Below are 22,696 nucleotides of genomic sequence, written 5' to 3'. Positions count from 1 at the left end.
GTAGATGTCATAAGGGGTGCAAATCCAGCCTGATTTTCCTGTACAACTGAATCGGATGGCAAATTGACATTTTTCTCCCCTGATGCCAACTTTACATATGATGAATCTTGACTCAATGTAGTTTCACTTGCTGATTTAAAAAAGGAAGGCTTATCAGTACAACCTACATTTGGCTTCTGTGTGTCTGACTTACTTTTTGATAACTTTTTACGTTTTGGCCGATTTTTAGCAGATGTTTCCAGATCTGAGCTTTGTGGTTTTGTGAGGGTTTCCAGGAACTTTTCAGTTGTTTGTTCTGGTGCTTTTGATTTAACTGAATCTTCAATTTCTAAAAAGTTTGGCTGACAAGGCTTTGGCTGTAGTGTACTTTGCAGAATCTTGGGATCAAAGCTGGAAACATCTGATAATTCCATTTTGACTGATTCTCTATTATCTACATCTAATGAAGTGTCAGGTGTTGCCATGCTATTCTCAGGTACTGATGACTCAGATAAAAATGTTCTGAGGACACATGTAGATGATACTGATTCAGGTGATGATGGTCGATCATTAAACTGTTCTTCCATGAGTGATACAGGACTATACTCTCTATCTGAAAGATCTAATTCAGGTGATTCAGATCTATATCCTTCTAGAGGCAAATTCAGTTGACAAATTGTAGACGTGAAGTCTGGTAATGGAGAATCAGATAAAAGAAGTTCATTTACAGACGATAATGATTCCATTGACAAAGATCTACATTCAACTGAAATAAGATCACCTTCTTGGTCTGAAAGATCTTCGGGTGATACTGATCTACATTCCTTTATAGGCATGACCAATTCACATACGTTTTGAGTAAAGCTAGGTAGAGGTGAATCGGGAGAAAGGCACTTCCTTTCTGATTCAACTGATTCAGGTGAAGATGGTCGAGCTTCGAATTCTTCAAAATAGGATGATACAGGACTATACTCTCTATCTGAAAGATCTAATTCAGGCGATTCAGATCTATATCCTTCTAGAGGCAAATTCAATTGACATATTGTAGACGTGAAGTCTCGTATGGGAGAATCAGATGAAAGAAGTTCATTTAGAGATGATAAAGATTCAAGTGACAAAGATCTACATTCAACTGATATAAGATCACAATCTTGATCTGAAAAATCTTCTTCAGGTGATACTGATCTACAGTCTGTTATAGGCATTACCAATTCACATACGTTTTGAGCAAAGCTAGGTAGAGGTGAATCAGGAGAAAGGCACTTCCTATCTGATTCAACTGATTCAGGTGAAGATGCTCGAGCTTCAAATTCTCCAAGATAAGGGGATATAGGACTGTACTCTCTGTCTGAAAGATCTTCTTTGGGTGATGCTGATCTACATTCCTTTATAGGCATGACCAATTCAGCTATGTTTTGATTAAAGCTAGGTAGAGGTGAATCAGGAGAAAGGCACTTCCTTTCTGATTCAACTGATTCAGGTGAAGATGGTCGATCCTCAAACTGTACTTCCATGAGTGATACAGGACTATACTCTCTATCTGAAAGATCTGATTCAGGTGATTCAGATCTATATCCTTCTAGAGGCAAATTCAGTTGACATATTGTAGACGTGAAGTCTGGTATGGGAGAATCAGACGAAAGAAATTCATTTAGAGATGATAAAGATTCAAGTGACAAAGATCTACATTCAACTGATATAAGATCACATTCTTGATCTGAAAGATCTTCTTCAGGTGACACTGATCTACAGTCTGTTATAGGCATGACCAATTCACATACATTTTGAGCAAAGCTAAGTAGAGGTGAATCAGGAGAAAGGCACTTCCTATCTGATTCAACTGATTCAGGTCTAGATGCTCGAGCTTCAAATTCTCCAAGACAGGGCGATATAGGACTGTACTCTCTGTCTGAAAGATCTTCTTCAGGTGAAATTGATCTACAGTCTTTTATAGGCATGACAAATTCAGCTATGTTTTGAGTAAAGCTAGGTAGAGGTGAATCAGGAGAAAGGCACTTCCTTTCTGATTCAACTGATTCAGGTGAAGATTGTCGAGCTTCAAATTCTTCAAAATAGGGTGATACAGGACTATACTCTCTATCTGAAAGATCTGATTCAGGCGATACAGATCTATATCCTTCTAGAGGCAAATTCAGTTGACATATCGTAGGCGTAAAGTCTGGTAATGGAGAATCAGATGAAAGAAGTTCATTAATAGACAATAATGATTCATATGATAAGGATCTACATTCAGTTGATATAAGTTCCCATTCTTGGTCTGAAAGATCTTCTTCAGGTGATACTGATCTAGATTCCTTTATAGGCATTACCAATTCACAAACGTCTTGAGCAATGGTGGGCAGAAATAAATCAGACAAAAGGCACCTCCCTTCTGAGATAATTGATTCAGGTGAAGATGGTCGATCCTCTAATTGTCCTGCCATTGATGATACAGGACTGTACTCTCTGTCTGAAAGATATAATTCAGATGAATCAGATCTATATCCCACCAGAGGTATATTCACTTCACATACTGTAGAAGTGAAGTCTGGTAACGGAGAATCAGGTAAAAGGCACCTCCATTCTGATACAATTGATTCAGGTGAAGACGGTCGATCTTCAAACAGCCAATCTAATGACAGCTCACTGCCTACATCTGAAATGTCAGAGCGAGATGATGCAGCTGATGAAGAATATTCTTTTCTTTGCTGCGCTAGAAATTCACATACTTCTGGTGTAAAACTAGGAACCGGTGAATCCAGAGAAAGTGGCGTATACTCATTTAAAGATGCCACTGATTCAGGAGAGCATGGTCTATTATTCAAGATGTCATCTGCACTCCAACTACTGCACTCAGAGACATCCTCGGGGGACGTTTCTCTATCTAAGGTTTCGTAAGTAAAGAGCTCAAAAGTTGAAGATTCATCTAATTCAGGGGTGACTGATCTACAGTAACTCCACGATCCTGGTGAAATCGGTCTATCTATTTCATCGGTAACTGTCAAAAGATGATCTGACATCATATGCACAGATGAGTCCAGTGTATCCTGAGGATAAAAGGAACGTTGACATTCTTCAACAAAGACTGTAAATTCTGGCGTTTCAAATTCACAAACTGGTGGCACAGGAGAAGGCGGTCTAAAATCAGGTAAAGGAGAGTCAGGAGACAGTAGTGTCCGATCAGTTCCTGATGCTACTGAATCAGGTGAACATGCTCGGATTTCAGCCATTAATATAGACGAGTCAATTGAGTCTGATCTGTGATAGAATTCAAACGGAACTGGTGAATCTAGAGGCAGCGAGGTTACAGATTCCGGTGATGAGGTTCGATATTCATGTAAAGACATTTCCAGGCCAGTTACATATTCACATTCTGAAATTGGTGAAGATCTACATTCTGTTTGTGACAAATATACTGCAGTAGGAGGTGTGAAGTCAATAGGTGGTGCAGATACAGAACTACTAGGTATGGTTTGGGAGCACTGGATTGGTGTTGTGAACTGATCTGATGTTATTTTGAACTGGTCTTGACTAGAACCCAGATTTGAGGTCTCACTCACAACAGAATGTGATAATGAACGTATATGTCCAGTTTCTGAGTCAGGTAACATCTGAACACATTGAGAAAGGACAATGTTTTCCGCAACATCAGCCTCATGTCTAGACAGTTCTTTTGGTGGTGGAGTACAAATTGGCCTAGGTAACTTAAGAGTAACTCCTTTAACATCGGTGTCTTCGGACGAAACTGAGAGATCTGATTCATGAACAGGTTTAGCATGAATTGAACCATCTGCAATGCTCTTACTAGATGACGCAAATGTCTTTGTTACTACGTTGGTAGTAGTGGAAGAAACATATGTTTCACTAAACAAGGTTCTGTAGAATTTATCAGAAATCTCATCAACATGGCGCTTTATGTACTCCTCGCTGAAGCTTGGCTTTATTGGACTTTCAGGATCAGCTTTCGCCTCAGGTGTTTGGGTTGGTACATTACTTTCATTTGATGCTTCATAGAAGGTATCTGAGGCTGGAGAAACAGAACTGGAAGCATAATCCTTGGGTGTTTGTAGGAGCTCCACAGACAGTTCACCAAAATCTCGCTCAGTTTGCTCAAATTCAAGCAATGTGTCTCCGAAATCAGTCATGGTAATTTGCTCGCACTGTCTACGTCCCCTGCTTGGTTGATCTTCTATATCTACTTTAATTGGGATTTGGACAGGCTGACCCCCGACTGCTCCTAATTCTTGGAGATGATCATCATCAGTGGGATTTAACTGCTGTAGAGGTTCATCTGGTGGCATTTTAGGAACATCTCTCTCTTTGAAATCTGGACCACACACCTGGGACTGGAGCCTCCAAGGCACAGTTTTGTACAGGGTAAAGAAGGGACTTACTTGTTTAATAGTGCCTGGGAACGTTTGCTTCAGGCCGATCATCTCAAAATGAGACTGTGTTGAGCCTCCAAAAACCCTGGAAAACGAATACAGAGTTAAACATGAAGCAGTTTCAAAATTGTGAAAATAAAAGAGTAATAATATTGGTGCATCTCTGGAACTTACTCTTGTCCTTTATCTTTATCTGTCAGTAACTTCTCTTTCTGTGTATCATGGAGGGAAGATATACTGGAAGAGAGATCTTCTACAGACACTATTGGAGGTTCTTGCCCGGATCCTGGCCGTCCTGGAGTGAACTCTGTGCGCCTGCCTGACCTAGGGCTGTCTATGTCCTCGTGAAGAGCTGAGAAACCTGCAGAAAATGCTCTGGTAATTCTAGTTACTTTAAAAGCTTTAAAAGCAAGGCATGCCTACAACTGTCTACAAGTCTTTATTAAGTCTTTTATTTGAGTATTTGTTAAAATTCAGTGAAAAATAGACTTGTCAATGTTAATCTTTTGTTTTATAAGTATGTTTTTCTGAATGTTTGTGTGTTCAATATTATTACCTTCACTGGGATCCAGTGATATGGTCTGCTCAATTTCTGCATAGGTATGTGACGACTGATCCTGAGTGGACTGGATGATCTTGGTCTCGATGAGATGTACGATGTCCATACGATTAATCTTTGTGAGCATCGTGATCAAAGTGCTCTCTGTGGAGACATTTAACAATTCAAACAAATTTCAATTCATTAATTCACTCAATTATGCTTTATCAGTATTGTCTTAAACAATAAACAACATCTACAACTAAACCATTTTTTACATTTAATGTAACATAGTGACTTCCCGAATCGTTGTCTCTGTTGTTATGGAAAATGTTTGTGAGAAAAAAAAGTTCATTAATTAGATACATTTTCTTTCAAATCACATCAAATAACAATAGCTTTTGCATTTAGCATTTACAATGTAGATGAAGTAGAACATTTACAGCTCTGGAAAAACATAAAAGACCACTTAAAAAGTATGAGTTTCTTTGATTTTACCAAATTGAAAGCCTCTGGAATACAGGTCCTTCTAAAAAAAAATTGCATATTGTGATTACGGTTATTCTTTTTCATAATGAAATGATAAAAAATAAATTTTCATATATTTTAGATTCATTGCACACCAACTAAAATATTTCAGGTCTTTTATTGTTTTAATACTGATGATTTTGGCATACGGCTCATGAAAACCCAAAATTCCTCTCTCACTAAAATAGCATATCATGAAAAGGTTCTTTAAAAGAGCTATTAACCTAATCATCTGAATCAACTAATTTACTCTAAACACCTGCAAAAGATTCCTGAGGCTTTTAAAAACTCCCAGCCTGGTTCATTACTCAAAACCACAATCATGGGTAAGACTGCTGACCTGACTGCGGTCCAGAAGGCCATCACTGACACCCTCAGGCAAGAGGGTAAGACACAGAAAGAAATTTCTGAAAGAATAGGCTGTTCCCAGAGTGCTGTATCAAGGCACCTCAGTGGGAATACTGTGGGAAGGAAAAGTGTGGCAGAAAACGCTGCACAACGAGAAGAGGTGACCGGACCCTGAGGAAGATTGTGGAGAAGGGCCGATTCCAGACCTTGGGGGACCTGCAGAAGCAGTGGACTCTGGAGTCTGGAGTAGAAACATCCAGAGCCACCGTGCACAGGCGTGTGCAGGAAATGGGCTACAGGTGCCGCATTCCCCAGGTCAAGCCACTTTTGAACCAGAAACAGCGGCAGAAGCTCCTGACCTGGGCTACAGAGAAGCAACACTGGACTGATGCTCAGTGGTCCAAAGTACTTTTTTTGGATGAAAGCAAATTTTGCATGTCATACGGAAATCAAGGTGCCAGAGTCTGGAGGAAGACTGGGGAGAAGGAAATGCCAAAATGCCTGAAGTCCAGTGTCAAGTACCCACAGTCAGTGATGGTCTGGGGTGCCATGTCACCTGCTGGTGTTGGTCCACTGTGTTTTATCAAGGGCAGGGTCAATGCAGCTAGCTATCAGGAGATTTTGGAGCACTTCATGCTTCCATCTGCTATAAAGCTTTATGGAGATGAAGATTTCATTTTTCAGCAGGACCTGGCACCTGCTCAAAGTGCCAAAACCACTGGTAAATGGATTACTGACCATGGTATTACTGTGCTCAATTGGCCTGCCAACTCTCCTGACCTGAACCCCATAGAGAATCTGTGGGATATTGTGAAGAGAAAGTTAAGAGACGCAAGACCCAACACTCTGGATGAGCTTAAGGCCGCTATGGAAGCATCCTGGGCCTCCATAACACCTCAACAGTGTCACAGGCTGATTGCCTCCATGCCACGACGCATTAAAGCAGTCATTTCTGCAAAAGGATTCCCGACCAAGTATTGAGTGCATAACTGAACATAATTGTTTGAAGGTTGACCTTTTTTGTATTAAAAACACTTTTTCTTTTATTGGTCGGATGAAATATGCTAATTTTTTGAGATTATGGGATTTTGGGATTTTGTTTTTTTCTTTACTTTTTTGCCAAAATCATCAATATTAAAACAATAAAAGGATTGAACTACTTCAGTTGTGTGTAATGAATCTAAAATATATGAAAGTCTAATGTTTATCATTACATTACAGAAAATAATGAACTTCATCACAATATGCTAATTCTTTGAGAAGGACACATATAATTAAGAAGAAGATGGATGATCACAAGTTATCAAACCAAGCTGAACTGCTTGAATGTTTGCACCAATAGTGGCATAAAGTTATCCAAAAGCATTGTGTAAGACTGGTGGAGGAGAACATGCCAAGATGTATTAAAACTTTTTTCTTTGCATTATTTGAGGTCTGAAAGCTCTGAATCTTTTTTTAACAGATTTGTATCCAAACATGCTTAACTTGTTTTAGAAGTGTTCCATGCTTGACTGTGCCTGCCTGAAAAAAAAATAGTCACCAGAACATTGACCCTCCGCTCTCAGTGGCATAGATTTACTACATATATTTTCTTAAGGTTTCAGAGAATTTATATAAAATCACGAAAAGAACACAGAGTACAGATAGGCTAGCCATTTGGGTGCTCTAAGCAAAAAATATTGTTATAATTGAGCTTTAAAATATTCCTTTTCATTTTCATTTTTTGTCTTTGCCCAAGCAGGTTCTATTTAAGTAATTACTTGAATTTACAAATCTATCAGTAATAAGGCCTTGTTGTGGTTAGTAGTGAAATTAAACTCAGTTTTCCAAAAAAGTGTGATTAATCATTTAATTATTCAGTCAACAGAACTATTCTCACCAAAAGTACTGGATAACAGTCCTACCTGTAGCAGTCGCTCCTTCTCTTTCTGTCCATAGCCTTATAAGGGCATGACTCTGATCCTGAAGTGAGTTTGGATTTTCAGCTCTAATCTGATTGATCTGTTCTTCACCAATTTCAAGTTCACGAGCTAATTCTGAAAGAACAATGACACAAAACATTTGTGCTGAAAAAAAATCATATAAAACCTACAGAGTAATGATACAATCAAGAAATTCATACAATAAAGAACTGATAGGTTTAACTCCTAACTAATATGGTTTTTACCTGTCCAGCTAAATCCCAGGTGGTCAGCCATAACAGCTAATAGTCCCTCCTTCCTGTCTGCTTCCTCCTGTGGGTCCACTGCAAACGCCACAATCAAAAGTAATGAGAAAGATAACACCACCAAAATGCAATATTATGAAATGCACATGAAAGAAGCTCATATGATTTTGTGCAGAAGCATTCACTAATTCACTACAGGGAAGAGATCATATCCATTGATATTTGACATAAAAATATACATTCATAATCACTGGCTTTCTCTTGATTTGAAACTTCCTTTCAGCACTTTGGTATAAGGATTAAATCTCAACAGATTTGTACAACATTGATATAACTCTACTTCATAACAATCTGCATTAGTTGTTGTCTCTCATACAATAGAATCATGCTGTCAGGGATCTCCTTTATCAAATGAATATCAATCTCTAATCTTTTCTTTAGTAAATTGTGAAAAATAATGCAACATGGCAATACAGGTCAAGAATATACAATTTGCATCTCACTTGTACACTTATGCAATAGTGAGAAAGCATACATTGTAATAGCTACACAAATATTTCAGCAGTGTTCACAGCATGCTCTGCAGCTTCGTTAACTCCCTAACAGACTTTAAATCATTCTTTTAGACAGTACTACAACACATAGAAGGAAATGAGACAGGCACAAACACAGTTCAAACATCACAGAAGCACCACAAAGAGTTGAAACTTTAGCTACAAGACAGAGAGGCAGCACCTTCATCGCTAATGTGCTGAGGCAGATGAGAGAGAGAGAATGGCCCCTTGTGACGGGGGATACCTTGACTTTGGACTTGGCCTTTATCGGCAGGGATTCTTTCCATCTGCGTCTCAACAGGGTCGTCCCACCGAGGCCTAATGACCAATGGGTCCTCAGGAAGAGGCATCTGCATGTCAGGGAAAGGCTCGCTCTCTATTACTGAGACATCTACGGTGCTGCTTTCGTCATCCGACATGGCAGCTGCCTCCTCATTTTCTTTCTCTGCTTGAGCCAATCTCTCCACTAGCTTAGCTGCCTCATCACTAATCTCTTCAGAAAAATCAATAGTCTGCTTGTGTTTCTCGGCAGGCTGATCTTTCTTCACAGGAGTAGAGGTGTGGAGTGGTTGGCCAGGCTTCCCCCTCACTGGTAGCTTCGATGGTACGGTCTTAGATTTGCTGGAACTCTCAGTACTTGGCGGATGACCTTGGTCCTTTTTAGCTGGTTTCTTGGTAGATTCACTTTCACAGAAGCTCTTGGTTTTGCTAGACCGTGTTGCTTTGGAGCTTACAGAGGGACCCGTGTCTGTCTCAGATTTCCTTCTTGTTTCGGGTTTTACAGGTAACTTGTTTTTTTTGTCCTTCAGAGATTCAGCGCGTTTCATAGATGCGTCTTGTCCTGTTTCAGATTTTTGGGCTTTTACAGGTATTCTTGATTTTGGCTTTTCCTCTTCCTTAGAAGTGGAAGTGGACTTTTTATGAGTTGTAGCGCTACTTTTAGAGACGGACTTGCTTTTTGTTTTTGACATCCCTTCAGAAGTTGGGGATGTCTTCTTTTCAGGGGCTTTGGGTAGCTCTTTTACTGACTGCTGATCCTCTGGTGAAGAATCTGAGGACTCTTGGTCCTGTTGGGAATAAACTGATCTAGTAACTGTTGAAACTGCTGTCTGGACATCAGTTATGACTGTGTCTGGAGAACCAAGATCATTCCCTGATGGGCTACTACTATCCTCTAATAATCTGTCTGATTTAATTTCTTCAGTTTCTGATGTTGCCACTGGACTTTTCTTTGTGGTTTTGGATGAAGCAGAAACACCCATTTTGATAGGGATTCTAGACTTTGAGGCATCTGATTTGGCTGCTGAGCTCAACTGATCATCCTCAGGTGGAGAGAGGACTGATGTGTCTGCTGCCTCTTTGGAAGACAGTTCTACTGTTGCAGCTGATTCTGATTTAATCTGCAATGTTAAGTTAAGGCCAACCTCTTTCACTGCACCAGGTACATCACCACTCTCTTCTCTTCCATCCTCTGCAAGTGCCTCTTCAATTGGTTGCTCTCCTATCTGAAAGAAAGCAAACCCCTCCTCTTCGTAGCCTCTTTTGGTCATGTCTATCGCACCACTTCTTGTCATTTCAAATAGTTTACCCTCTTGAAAAAGGAAAGGGTTTTGTTCGCTTGTTGGTGTGCCATCCTCAGTGGGTGTCCTTCCAGGTGTGGTGTCTGGAGTTGCTCCTTGGGACTGATGGTTATCTACCATTAGACCTAAAATCTTTTGCTCCTCTTCTCTGACTCGTGCAGCAAAGGCATCATCGTCTTCTCGCATAGCACTCCATGCGTCTGCCTCTGTTTTTGCAGTTACTCCTCTAGACTTTGTTTTAGGAGGTTCAACTTCTTCCTCATCTTCTTCAGTGTCATCATAAATACATATTTCTGGTTTAAACGTTTCCCTTGATTGGCCAATAACAATGGGCACAGAATCAGCTTCAGCCCTTAAGTTGTCCCTGGCTAAATCTATAACAGAAGCCCCTGTATGCTTCATGTGATCTCCTTTAACCTCATCTGTTATATTATGTTCTGGCACACTATGAGATTTGCTACCATCTTTCCTCTTTTCGCTACTGTCATCATCTGTGCTTCCCCTTAACTTTCTTAAACTTTCTTCTTTTTGTTCATCAGTTATATTTTCTACCCCTTCACTGCTAGACGATGTTTTGGTGGTCTGTTCTAACTCTCTAGCACTAACAGATCCCTTTCCTTTTTGCTCTTGAGGAGGCTGATTAGCTTTTGTGACATGCTTTTCTGAGACAGACTGAGGTCCCTCCTTTGCTGATTCGTCTGTTGACGCTGCAGTGTGGGCCATGGTTTGATGACTGTCCTCAGCTCTTTGAGGGCTCTCATGCATACCTGCTGGAAAAGGAGAGGGAGGTTGTACTTTAATAGTAGTTTCTACATATTGTGCTACCTCTGACCCTTGTTTGGACTCAGCTGGCACAAGGCCATCCACTGAGGATTTTTCATCTTTGGATGCAAGCCCAATCAGTTTGATGCTTTCAAGTCCTTCTTCAGACCCAATCGTGGTCTGAGAGGACGACATATCTTTTTTATTGTCCTTTTTGCCTTTTGCATCTTGTTCCATTTCATCAAATGTTTTTATTTTGGCAGCCATTTTAAACATCTCTTCCTCTGGGGTGAATTTCCTTTGAGTCATGCCACACTCCAACTCATCATCTTCCTCTGCATCCTCAGGTATGACTGGTGGCTTTAGGGATACTGACATGACCACAAGGTCAGGGGTTTTAGGATTGACTTCATAACTTACCTCTTCAGAACTTGGGGTGTCAGGGGAAAGGGGACTCTTACCCGAACTTGTCAGCTGAGACGTCTGCTCACAACTGTCATCGTCGGCACTACCCTCCTGGTCTCTGAGAAGCCTACTACGCAAATTGTCTGGGGGAAACTCGGGAGCTTTGGAGGATGTCAGGTGCCCTGCAGTCACACTGGGTTGCTCTACAGTAGGAGGAAAGGCCAAGGTGGATTTCTGCTCTACAGGGCTGCTTTCTAGAGAGTCACAGCAGGGGGATTCCTTAGTTGGACTAGGCTCAATTGAGTCTGGGGATTTATGGGAGGAGTTGTCTTCCATAAGGGGACTACCTTCTAAAGAGTCCTTGTGGCTAATGGTTAAAGAGTCATCAGCTACTGGACTAATGGTGTCTGAATCTTGGTGTCTAAGATGCAGCACTAAACCACTATGACCCTGTGTCTTTGCCCTTGAGGCTACAGAGTCAGCAGAGACTGATGCTGGCTGGACATCAGTGGATTCTTCATCACTTAAAAAACTGTCTATTGTTTCTGAACCCCTTTTGGTTAATTTCCGAGATTTAGGGGGCTTGGATGATGATACAGGAATGTCCTTATCAACAGGGGATTTTTCATCACCAAATTTAACAGATTTTCCCCGAGGTGCACTCACACACTCACTTTTTGTGGGATCTTCAACTGCTTTTTTCACAGATGATCGCCGAAGGGTTGCTGTAGATGCCTGCTCATCAGCAGTATCTGCACTAAGGGAAGCAGACTCTTGGCTTTTCTTGTTCTTGGCAGAAACCGTTCCTACTTTTGTCACCTTTCCAAGCAGAGATTGACCTGGCCGCTTGGGTGATGAGAGACTTTCAGGACTTGTTCCTGGACTCTCTGCCATGCCTTCATGTTTGTAACTTTCTTCTGAGCTTATGTGGACTTCCCCTTCACCTACGCTGGCACAGGGTGAAGCCAGTCCTTCATTTTTTGGACTCTCAGAACTATCATCAAGTGCACTATGCTCATGCCCACTTTCTGGTCGTGTCTCTCTGCGTCTAGATAGATCTTGGGGAACTCCAGTGGGAATATCTGCTTCAACTGTAGACTCTGATGAGACTAAACCAGAGCAACTACCTTTTTCTTGTAAGTCTGTCTTTTTAAATTGTTGGTATTCTGCATTATCTTCAAGTTCTGCTCTTATGTCTGCACTAAAGTCTTTGGAATGTCTTATCTCCGGGCTAATCAGAAGTTCTTTTTCTTTCGGTGGTTCCAGAGCATCAAGTGACATTTCTTGTCCAAGTGATGGTGTTTTTGACAGGGACTGTGTGGGCAGAGTTTCTTTTGTTTGACCTATTTTTGTTTGTTTTGCTCCAGAAGCTACTTTGTGTTCAAAGAGTCCAGATTTTCTCTTTGAAGGATCTTGTCCTGTCTGAAAAGCTCTCATGAGTTCTCTCACTGACATAGTGTCTTCTAGTTTCTCTGTCTCAGTTTTGGGTGATTTTGGTGGAGCTTGTGATTTTTTGGGGCCTGAGGTTTTGACAGGTGACTGCTTTTTTTCTGAAGATCCAACAGAGGGTTTGCTGCCAGTCTGCTTTCTGCCTTTTTGTTCCTCCTCCACCTTCTTTTGAAGAGCCTTAACCTTGTCTTTAATTGAACCGATTGGTGTTTCCTCAACAACTGGTGAGACTGGTGATTTCTTTTGGTTTGAAGGGGCACTTAGGAGAGCATCATCACCTTGGGGCTTTCCTTTGTTCTCAGTGACAGAGCCTGCTTTTGAGCGGGGTATGTGGGATTCATCAGTGTGTCCCTGGGGTCCTTTTCTTCTAACAGGCTTTTTCACTTCTGTTACATGTGTTTTAGTATCTTTGAGCACAGTCGGTACAATCTTTTTACCTCCTCGGCGCAAAACAACTTCAGTAAACTTTTCCTGCACCACAGTCTCTTGTGATGCAGCTCCAGAAGTCACAGGAACATCCAGAAGGTATTCTTTAGAATCTCTTTTGACTCCTTTTTGTCTCTGCCCCCCTCTGCTGCCACGAATATCCTTAAGGAGGGGTTCTTGGGTCTCAAAAGCTGCCATCATTTTGGCCTCTTCAATTTCACAGTCTGAGAGAAGAACCCACTCCTCATCTTTTCTATATCGACGACATTCTGTTTTTTCTTCATCCTCATATGTTCCACTCCTTAGAATTTCACTAACTTTCTCCAAATCTTCTTTGACCTTTTCCATTATTTCAAAAGGCTCCCCTGACACCTCCTCCACCCCTTTTCCTAGATCTCCCCTTTGCATAGGGCCTGGCTTCTCTGAAGGATCAGTAGTCAGTATGGCACTCATTTTGATCAGATCCTGTTTCATCTCTGATACTTCAGATAGTAAATCAGGGCTTGCAAGGGCGGGCGACTCTCGAATCAAGTGCATTTTCAAGACGGACGTCTCTGTAGAAGTTTCAGTATCTTCGCCATCTTCCATTTTGAAACGGGACATTTAAGGAGCAAATTAACCAAAATTTAAATTAAAGGGAACAGAGAGTTGAAAATGACATCAGGATAGGAACAGCACAATTTTTCAAGGATCAGCATAGGATTTACTGAGGGGAGGATGAAGTCGAAATACAGGAGGATGGACTATGGACCTACAGGAATGATGAAACAACAACTGCAAAGCAAACACTAACCAAACCTTACATATTCTAGGGAAACAAGCAGGAAATAACTTGCTTATCCACAGTCTGTACAACAGCACATTCACACATGTGAGACAAAAAAGTAAGAATCAAGCTGGAATGACAAATTTAATTGAAGAATTGTATTTAAAAAATAAAATAAAATAAAAACAAACACAGGTTCACATACTGTGGAGGAGCAACACAGACAGACAGTACTGCTCAATATTGCTCAAGATGTAAAACTCATGTCTACAGAAAAGGAAATGAGAAAGAGAGAAGGAGAGAAATAAAACAATGTTTTCAAAAACACTTTTTTGGTTTCCAAAAGAAAGCCAGTGATATAAAACTACCCCAGAACTTCCTGAATTTCAGGAACAAAACAAAACAAATGGTGATAAATTGAGATGTCATTTTGATGTCAGTGGAAAACGCAAGGTAGTCTTTAAAAAAAAATCATGATTCCTTCCTGATTATAAAAACACAATATCTGGTAGGGTGAAAAAGGCTGTATGTGATAGAACAATCTAACTGCATAGATATAAGCAGAAATGTGATGGATGGCGTGATAAATGTGCAAACTGTCATAATGAACAATGGAGAAAGAAATGTTAAGCAAAAAAAAAGAGGAAAAGAGGAAAGGTGATCACAATTTAGGTACACACACATCACACCATCATTCGCACCATTACACACACTGTAAGCCAAGTTATTTCCATGCAAAGTTAAGAACATTGTTAACATGCAGGCTTGGGCGGAAGGTAAGTAAGTATTTGTTTTAAATTGATTTAGATAGTAGTTTTTATTCCAGGCCAGACACTTAGAAGTTTAACTACAACACTTTCATACACTGCATAGTGTGGTGATTTTTTTTTATTGTAGTTTTACATCACAAGGTATTGCTAGTCAGTTCATATGTATGCATTTTTTGCATACATAAATACATGTACATTAAATAGGTAATAACTATTTTTGTATTTATGTTCTGTTATGCATGCATGTGCTAATAAGAGACCACAGTTTCTAAATCAGTTTATCTGATTTTGCTATTTATAGGTATATGTTTGAGTAAAATGAACATAGTAGTTTTATTCTATAAACTATGGACAACATTTTACCCAAATTCGAAATTAAAGTTCATTTATTTAGAGCATTTATTTGCAGAAAATGAGAAATGACTGAAATATCAAAAAATATGCAGAGCTTTCAAGACCTCAAATAATGCAAATAAAACAAGTTCATATTCATAAAGTTTTAAGAGTTCAGAAATCAATATTTGGTGGAATAACCCTGTTTTTTAATCACAGGTTTATGCATCTTGGCATGTTCTCCTCCACCAGTCTTACACACTGCTTTTGTTCCTGGACTCTCTGCCATGCCTTCATGTTTGTAACTTTCTTCTGAGCTTATGTGGACTTCCCCTTCACCTACGCTGGCACAGGGTGAAGCCAGTCCTTCATTTTTTGGACTCTCAGAACTATCATCAAGTGCACTATGCTCATGCCCACTTTCTGGTCGTGTCTCTCTGCGTCTAGATAGATCTTGGGGAACTCCAGTGGGAATATCTGCTTCAACTGTAGACTCTGATGAGACTAAACCAGAGCAACTACCTTTTTCTTGTAAGTCTGTCTTTTTAAATTGTTGGTATTCTGCATTATCTTCAAGTTCTGCTCTTATGTCTGCACTAAAGTCTTTGGAATGTCTGAAAAGTTAAGAACATTGTTAACATGCAGGCTTGGGCGGAAGGTAAGTAAGTATTTGTTTTAAATTGATTTAGATAGTAGTTTTTATTCCAGGCCATGTTCTCCTCCACCAGTCTTACACACTGCTTTTGGATAACTTTGTGCCACTCCTGGTCCATACATTCAAGCAGTTCAGCTTGGTTTGATGGTTTGTGATCATCCATCTTCCTCTTGATTATATTCCAGAGGTTTTCAATTAAGCAAAATCAAAGAAACTCATGATTTTTAAATGGTCTCTTATTTTTTCCAGAGCTGGATGTCCAAATATGTCCAGACAGTTTATTAATGTGAACACAGCTTATGTAATCGTAAAAAAAGCATTGTCAATCAAGTGTAATGCTTTGGATATAAGTCTAAACATACAACTTTAGAGTCTCCATGCCTAATAAATAGCGTGTGGCTGAATGCAGTGAAATCTTTTTTTTGTTAATCTGAATGCAAAATTCTACACAACAAAATCTAATTGTCCTCAATTTCAGAATGAAAACATGTGTCTAGACATATTGGACATATGCATATATGTGTATATGGATATTGGAATCCTACAGGGAGAATGGGAATCTCTAGCTTGCTTTGCAGATTGTTATAACATTTGATGGAGGATGGGAAAGTGCATTGTGATTTCTTTTTTAAAAATGAAACACCCAAGCATCACCACAGTCTGAATACAATTTACTCATGCATACACAGTATCTCTTGTAAAACTCTCATATTTTCACTGAGCACAGTGTCAGTCAGAGTAACACACTGAAAGACAAGCTTTACAAGATTATACTGTCTTACAAATAGTTATAGTTGGAGGCGGCATACAAATGAGCCACTTCAATATACAGAATGTAGAGTATTTAATGGTGTTTGGGAGGTGAAGAAGGGATGACACATAAAAACAATAAACTACTGGTATGTTTTTGTACTAAATCTAATTAAGGTTAAGCTATATGTCTAGCTCAATTAGGGTGGGCAACATGACAAAAAAAATCACGCACTGTGATTTTAATTCGATTTTAATATTCTACACTGACGGACAAACTGCACATTTCATTACAAAGAGTAGAATTGTTACGTTAAACTGGATATAAGGCATCAGATTTCAAAAAATACTTTAAACACATGTTAAATAGGTCAGTCTTTTCAACTGCACTTAAGGATACTTTCAAAGTTCTTATTTATTTATTTTGATCAGATTGATTAACCTTCATTTCTTAAATTGATGTTTTTCTTTACTTAGTTGAGTAGTTCTTGCCATAATACGAATTTAAAACAGAGTTCACAAATAATCTTAGCCCAGGACCCACATTTTATCATGGTTATTAAGTTCCGACTCACTTTTATGAAATATAAACCAAACAAATGTATTTTTGAAAAATAGCCTTTAAAACCGATTTAAACCCATTAAAAAAAAACATTTAAACATACATACACCTTTTTAAAAACTGAGGAGAAGCATGACAACTACATGTACAAAGTTAACTAAAATAAAACTAATATTAAAACTATACAAAATAAACAGGGCCACAAAATGAGATATTTCACTTCTCTGCATATCTCTGTATTTCTCAATATTTATTAATATATGTATTAATAATTAATAATGGCTGGATTAGAAAGTTACTTAAATAGGGCTATTCACTGTATACCAACTCTTCACAACACAACTATTCCAGTTAACTCTACCTCATAAATCTTACTGAGAAAATCCAGCCAAGATTTGTAAGACTGTCATCTAATCAAGAGGTGATACTTTGAAGAATCTAAAATATAAAACATATTCTGGTTTGTTTGTTTTTTTGTTGTTTACTGAACAATTCCTTTTGATTTTCTTCATAGTTTGGATGACTTTAGTTTTAATCTAAATCTAAATCTAGAAAATGAAGAAAAAAAATGAATTTAAGTGTGTCCGAATGTTTCTCTACTACTGTACATGTGTACTGTACATTTAACTGTGTGTGAAAATATCAAGATAAATATGTATACTGCGAAAATAGCTTTAAATATTGATACAGTATTTTTATCATATTGCCCAGCCCTAGTTCAAATAATAACAAATTATAATTGTATTATTATTATTATTATTATTATTATTATTATTATTATTATTATTATTATTATTATTATTATTATTATTATTATTATTATCACCAACATAAAAAAATACTATAGTATGGATATTATTATTGTTTTTAATATTGCAAATGTTAATTCCACTCATAATTCCACAGTAAATCTGCAGATTAGTGGGTTAAATGCATATGATTAAAGAGGAAACAAGAAAACATGAAGAATGTCTTACATTTCCCGAGTGTTCGGCTAGTCTGAAAAGAGAAGCAATAAAACAATCATGTTATTGCCTGAAAAGTGTGAGATTCTTAAACCCTCTATTGTCACTGTCATGCAAAAAGCCATTGTATAGCCATTTTCCTGTGGTTCTTGTTTTGACATAATGTAAATCTTACATCTGGCTGTTGTTCTTTACATTGTGTCAAAATTTCATAAGAAATGGACCAATACAAATGGCTCTAAAATGACTTTAGTACAATGTAAAAACTTTTGTTTAACATTGGATTTAATTGAATTAACTAAAGAAAGTGTCCATGTTGGAGATGTGAATGTTTTTGCATGACAGTGATGTTATACAGAATAGCGTTTCGCTAAGGTAAGCAAGAAGCACAAGTTTCAAACATACAAAGTTCAAACATACAGTCAGAATCTTAAATAAAACTAGGATATTTATTATAGCAACACATGATCGACTCTAAATATACAGCTCAAACTGTCTACACACACAGCAGTTCATTAAAAAAGACCCAGGTTGCAAGTGAAGTGGCTAAAAATGATTTCTGGGTTTCTCTGCATGGGCTTGTGTCATGTGTTAAGATGTGTTTGCTATTTTACCAATAGCTTGAATTATTTTAATTGTCTATAGCAATAAAACTAAACGTAATATTTGGCGCCTATAATCTGCTTTATATTACAGTTATTTCTGCAGGTGATGAAGAAATCGAGCAGTTGTGAGAAACTGAGTGCGATTGCAATTACAGAAAAGTTATATTAGAGAAAAGAGGACACCCCAAAACGAACCGATGTTAAAAGAATAGAGGAAAATATCTCCACAGTTACCTCCTCATCAGGCTCTTGGTCTGAATCTGATTCCTTTGAGGAGCAAGAAGCAGTAAAAGAAAGAGGGAGGGCGTAGAGAGATCGAGAGGAAGAGGGACAGAGGGGTACAGGACAGAGAGAAGGAAAAAGAGAGAGCAGGCAAAGCAGTTACCACAGCAACAGGTTTCTTGAGCCAGCCAATGAGGCGTGGCATGAGATGGGGTTATGTGTGGAGGACAGACACCAGTTTTTTTTTTTGGTCTGTTTAAGGTTAGACGTGACCTTAAAGACCTTAAGTGACCAACCTGACTGTTTACTGTAGGTTATGCTAGGCTACTATGAGAAGTTTAAGTATTTACACTCATCATCAAAATAATAGTTGCAACCATAAAGAATCAGATTGTATCAGATTGCAGTGCGATTCGGAAGTAGGTGAAAGTTATTAAAATTAGAGACTGATATGGTCAACACATGGTTATAATTATAGAGAAGAAAACATTCCACTTCCAAGAGAATAAAGTTATCAAAGTCATAGAAATGACTTTGTTAACGTATCGACAAATCATGAAGCGTCTTCAGGTGAAGTAATGTCATGAAACTTTCCCTCATGAGTTATCCGTAGACGTGCATGGTAGAAGATGCCATACTTAAGGGAGAACTCCGGTGTAAAACTAACTTTTGGTGTAGTAAAACATGATAAAAAGTACTTACCTTTGTTTAATAGCCCACCTCCACTCTCTCACAGCATTCTGAGATACAGCAATTTTGTGCTTTTTGCCCAGCACTCTGTACAACGTCTGTATTGGGGCATATTTTGCCCTGATAGATTGTTTTTTTACACCATAATTCAGGTTAAGAGTAGCTCCACACCTCCTTGCTAGAATCTGGAGAGTCTGGAGAGCCCTAACACTTAAACTGAGGCTTTAATATCTTTAAAAGTGCACAAGAAGCTTATTAAAAACACTGTTTACAACCCATAATGCTAGCTTAAGCTCCGGAAGCCGCCATCACTGTACTGATAGTGACATAGACATATACAGTGTTGTGCCAGTTCACAGCTTTTCTGAACTAGTTCAAGTTCAGTTCATACACGCTCAAAGTGAACAGTTCGCGTTCAAAGTTCACAATTTTAATTCTGAACTAGTTCAAAGTTCAGTTCATTTTACTTTTTTCGTGAGATATTCAAATAAATACTTTTTTTCACACTACAAGCTAGAAATCACTATACGTTCTTTGAAACTGCTCAATGTAGACATTCGCTCATGACACAGCAATTGTGGGTTTCCTACCAGGTGATGAAAATGTTCATAAGGGGAATCGGTGTTTGTCTTCGTGCCATCACTTCCACTAGCCATTTTTTTTTTATTGCAGCGCTTTCTCTCACTCTCGTCATTGGTCTCACTCTCTCTCTCTCTCTCTGTATATCTCTCTCTCTCTCTCTCTTGCCCTCGCGCTCCGCACTCTCGTTGTCGTCTATGTATATATATTTATATATATATATATATATATATATATATACACATAGACTCTGCATAACCTGCCTTCTGGCGCCAGCTGCTATGCCAGGAGGCAGTTGTACAGAGTGCTGGGCAAATGCACGAAATTGCTGTATCTCAAAAAGCTGTAGGAGAGAAGAGTGCTATTCAACAAAGGTATGTATTTTGAATCATATTTTACTACACACAAAGTCAATTTTACACATCTACAGATGTCGTTGAAAGCTGCGTGAGCAAGGTTTGACAACCTTGACAGTAAACTCGGGAAAGACAGAGAGAGCCATATTTGAAATAACGAGCCGTTGTTGTTGTCTGACTCTCCTAAAAATGATGTCACATTCTATATAATAATGTAGTCTTGCTATGATGAGACAATGTGGGTCCCCAGCTTTGGTTTAGGAGCTAGCGTGCAATGAGCTGTATCCACAAGAGGACGTTGGTCGAGGGAAAAGGCTTCTTTTTTTCCTGCTCCGGTACTTGTGACTGTGTGACAATAAAGGCATTTATTCATTCAATTATCTCAACCAAGACAAAAGATTCTCAATGAGGCATTCTCTATTGGCCAACTACCCACCAAGTTTCATGCCTGATGGTTGATTTCTTCTAGGTGAAACCATTGTTGATGATGAGTGTAATAATAATAATAATAATAATAATAGCTTACAGATACTGCTGTAACTATAATTAAGTTATAAGGTGTAAAAGCCCATATACAGTACATTACAAAATGTTAACATTATGAGAGTAAAACAGTTCGACATAAACACAACAATAACAAGAATAAGTGTTATAAGAATTCATGAATAATGAAACTTTAATAGAAACACAGAAGCCAGAAAAAAAAGTGTTTAAAGACATTAAATGGATTCATGTGTGTATTTGTTTTTACTGTGTACTGATATAGATGTGAACAATTGATTGATGTTTATGACGTGTCATGAGATGAGTGAGGGTCAGTTACCTTAGAGTAAGTCGGTAGAGTGATGTTTAGGTTGCATATAGCATTATGGGCCAGACTTCTATACGATCTTGGTTCTTTCATGAAGGATAACCGACCACAAGGCTCCTGAGTATTGTCTCGTATCTGTATGGCAAGATTTTCAACAAGCAATCACTGAAAAAGTTAGCATCACCACTTTAATACACTGCTAAGAAGGATTACAGTGTCAACAGAGCTACAATAATAGTGTTAAAACTGTCAAATGTGTTAAACACTTTCCAAGTATCCAACTACACAGCAGACATCGTCTGAAGGAGGGATCTGTACCTACTGTTCATGGCATCTGCATTGTAGATTAATACTAAAGTCATCCAAACTATTAAGAAACACATACCTTATAATTATTTAGTAAACAAAAAAGTGTTAAGCAAACCAGAATATGATTTATATTTTAGATTCTTCAATGTAGGCACCTCTTGCTTAAATTGACAGCTTTGCATACCTTTGCATTATTTTCTCAATCATCTTTAAAAGGCAGAGTCACTTGGAATGGCATTAAATTAACAGCTGTGCTAAACTTATCAAGAGTTAATTCCTTGGATTTATTGCCTCTTAATGTGTTTGAGAGCATCAGTTGTAAAGTTAAGAAGAGGTAGAGTCGGTGGACAGTAAATAGCCCTATTTCAGTCACAAAGGCCATCAAAAATGTTATGATGAAACTGGCTCTCATCAGGACCACTCCAGGAAAGGAAGATCAAGAGTTACCCCTGTTGCACAGAATAAGTTAATTCAAGTTAGGGGCTCAGGAACTGCAAGTTACCAGCACCACAGATAAGAGCACCTTAATGCTCCGAGTTTACAACACGATTCATTATGTGTTCCTTCATAGTCTGGATGACTTCAGTACTCATTTACAATGTAGGAAAAAACTAAAAATACAAACATTGAATGAGAAGGTGTGTCTAAACGATTGATTGGTAATTTATATGATTTCTCACTTTTATAAAAAGGGCAAGTCGGTTTTCTTTAAAGGCGAAGAAGCTGAAGAGATGATGCTGACCACTCTTGGTCAGGGGAACTAGGTTTCCGAAGCAGTCTGCATATATTGGTTTTCCTTCTAGTACCTTTAAAAAGAGATCACAATGATTAACAATGAAGTTCACACAGATGCAGATTCCAAACAGGGTTGAACTGTATCTGTGTGGCTAAACAATGCATAAAGCATACACTGATCACACCTACCTCCACATCCCGACTGCGAGCCACCTCTGTGAAGTTCTCCTGCTGCTCCAGAGTTTTGTCTATCTTGTCATCAGTCATGCAGAAGCAGCGCAGCCGTGCCTCTATAGGGTCGTGTGTTTTGGCAAAGACGACAAATTTGGCCATGTACGGAACGCAGATGATTTCTCGATACACCTGCGTGGCGAAGTTAACTGACTCCTGGGCCTGCCGACAGTCTATCAGCCAGAATCTAAACAAAGACAGAATCAGAGCACAGTGAGTGAATCCTGTCTTTATCT

General features: G+C 38.7%; 1 protein-coding gene and 1 long non-coding RNA gene across 30 annotated transcripts in view; one reads left to right on the top strand and one right to left on the bottom strand.

The window, feature by feature from the left end:
- Window positions 1-22,696, bottom strand: part of ank2b (ankyrin 2b, neuronal) — a 281,005-nt gene that overhangs the window by 15,258 nt on the left and 243,051 nt on the right. For 15 of the 29 annotated variants that reach the window (XM_049483036.1, XM_049483035.1, XM_049483037.1 and 12 more), the window contains 11 exons: window positions 22,419-22,647; window positions 22,175-22,300; window positions 21,198-21,320; window positions 18,762-18,794; window positions 17,935-17,956; window positions 8,744-13,702; window positions 7,946-8,023; window positions 7,683-7,814; window positions 4,921-5,067; window positions 4,539-4,725; window positions 4,374-4,449 (listed from right to left, as the gene is read on the bottom strand). In XM_049483036.1, the coding sequence (XP_049338993.1) occupies window positions 4,374-4,449; window positions 4,539-4,725; window positions 4,921-5,067; window positions 7,683-7,814; window positions 7,946-8,023; window positions 8,744-13,702; window positions 17,935-17,956; window positions 18,762-18,794; window positions 21,198-21,320; window positions 22,175-22,300; window positions 22,419-22,647 (6,112 nt within the window). The remainder of the gene's footprint in view (window positions 1-4,373; window positions 4,450-4,538; window positions 4,726-4,920; window positions 5,068-7,682; window positions 7,815-7,945; window positions 8,024-8,743; window positions 13,703-17,934; window positions 17,957-18,761; window positions 18,795-21,197; window positions 21,321-22,174; window positions 22,301-22,418; window positions 22,648-22,696) is intronic. The other 14 variants (XM_049483052.1, XM_022678196.2, XM_049483040.1 and 11 more) reach the window with 13 other exon arrangements.
- Window positions 1,066-2,055, top strand: LOC125804001 (uncharacterized). Its single transcript, XR_007440517.1, has 3 exons — window positions 1,066-1,153; window positions 1,715-1,783; window positions 1,976-2,055. It is a non-coding gene; the product is annotated as an uncharacterized LOC125804001 (long non-coding RNA).

Source organism: Astyanax mexicanus, chromosome 8 (genome assembly GCF_023375975.1).
Source record: "Astyanax mexicanus isolate ESR-SI-001 chromosome 8, AstMex3_surface, whole genome shotgun sequence".
Classification (NCBI taxonomy): Eukaryota; Metazoa; Chordata; class Actinopteri; order Characiformes; family Acestrorhamphidae; genus Astyanax; species Astyanax mexicanus.
This window is presented reverse-complemented; position numbering and strand designations above follow the sequence as displayed.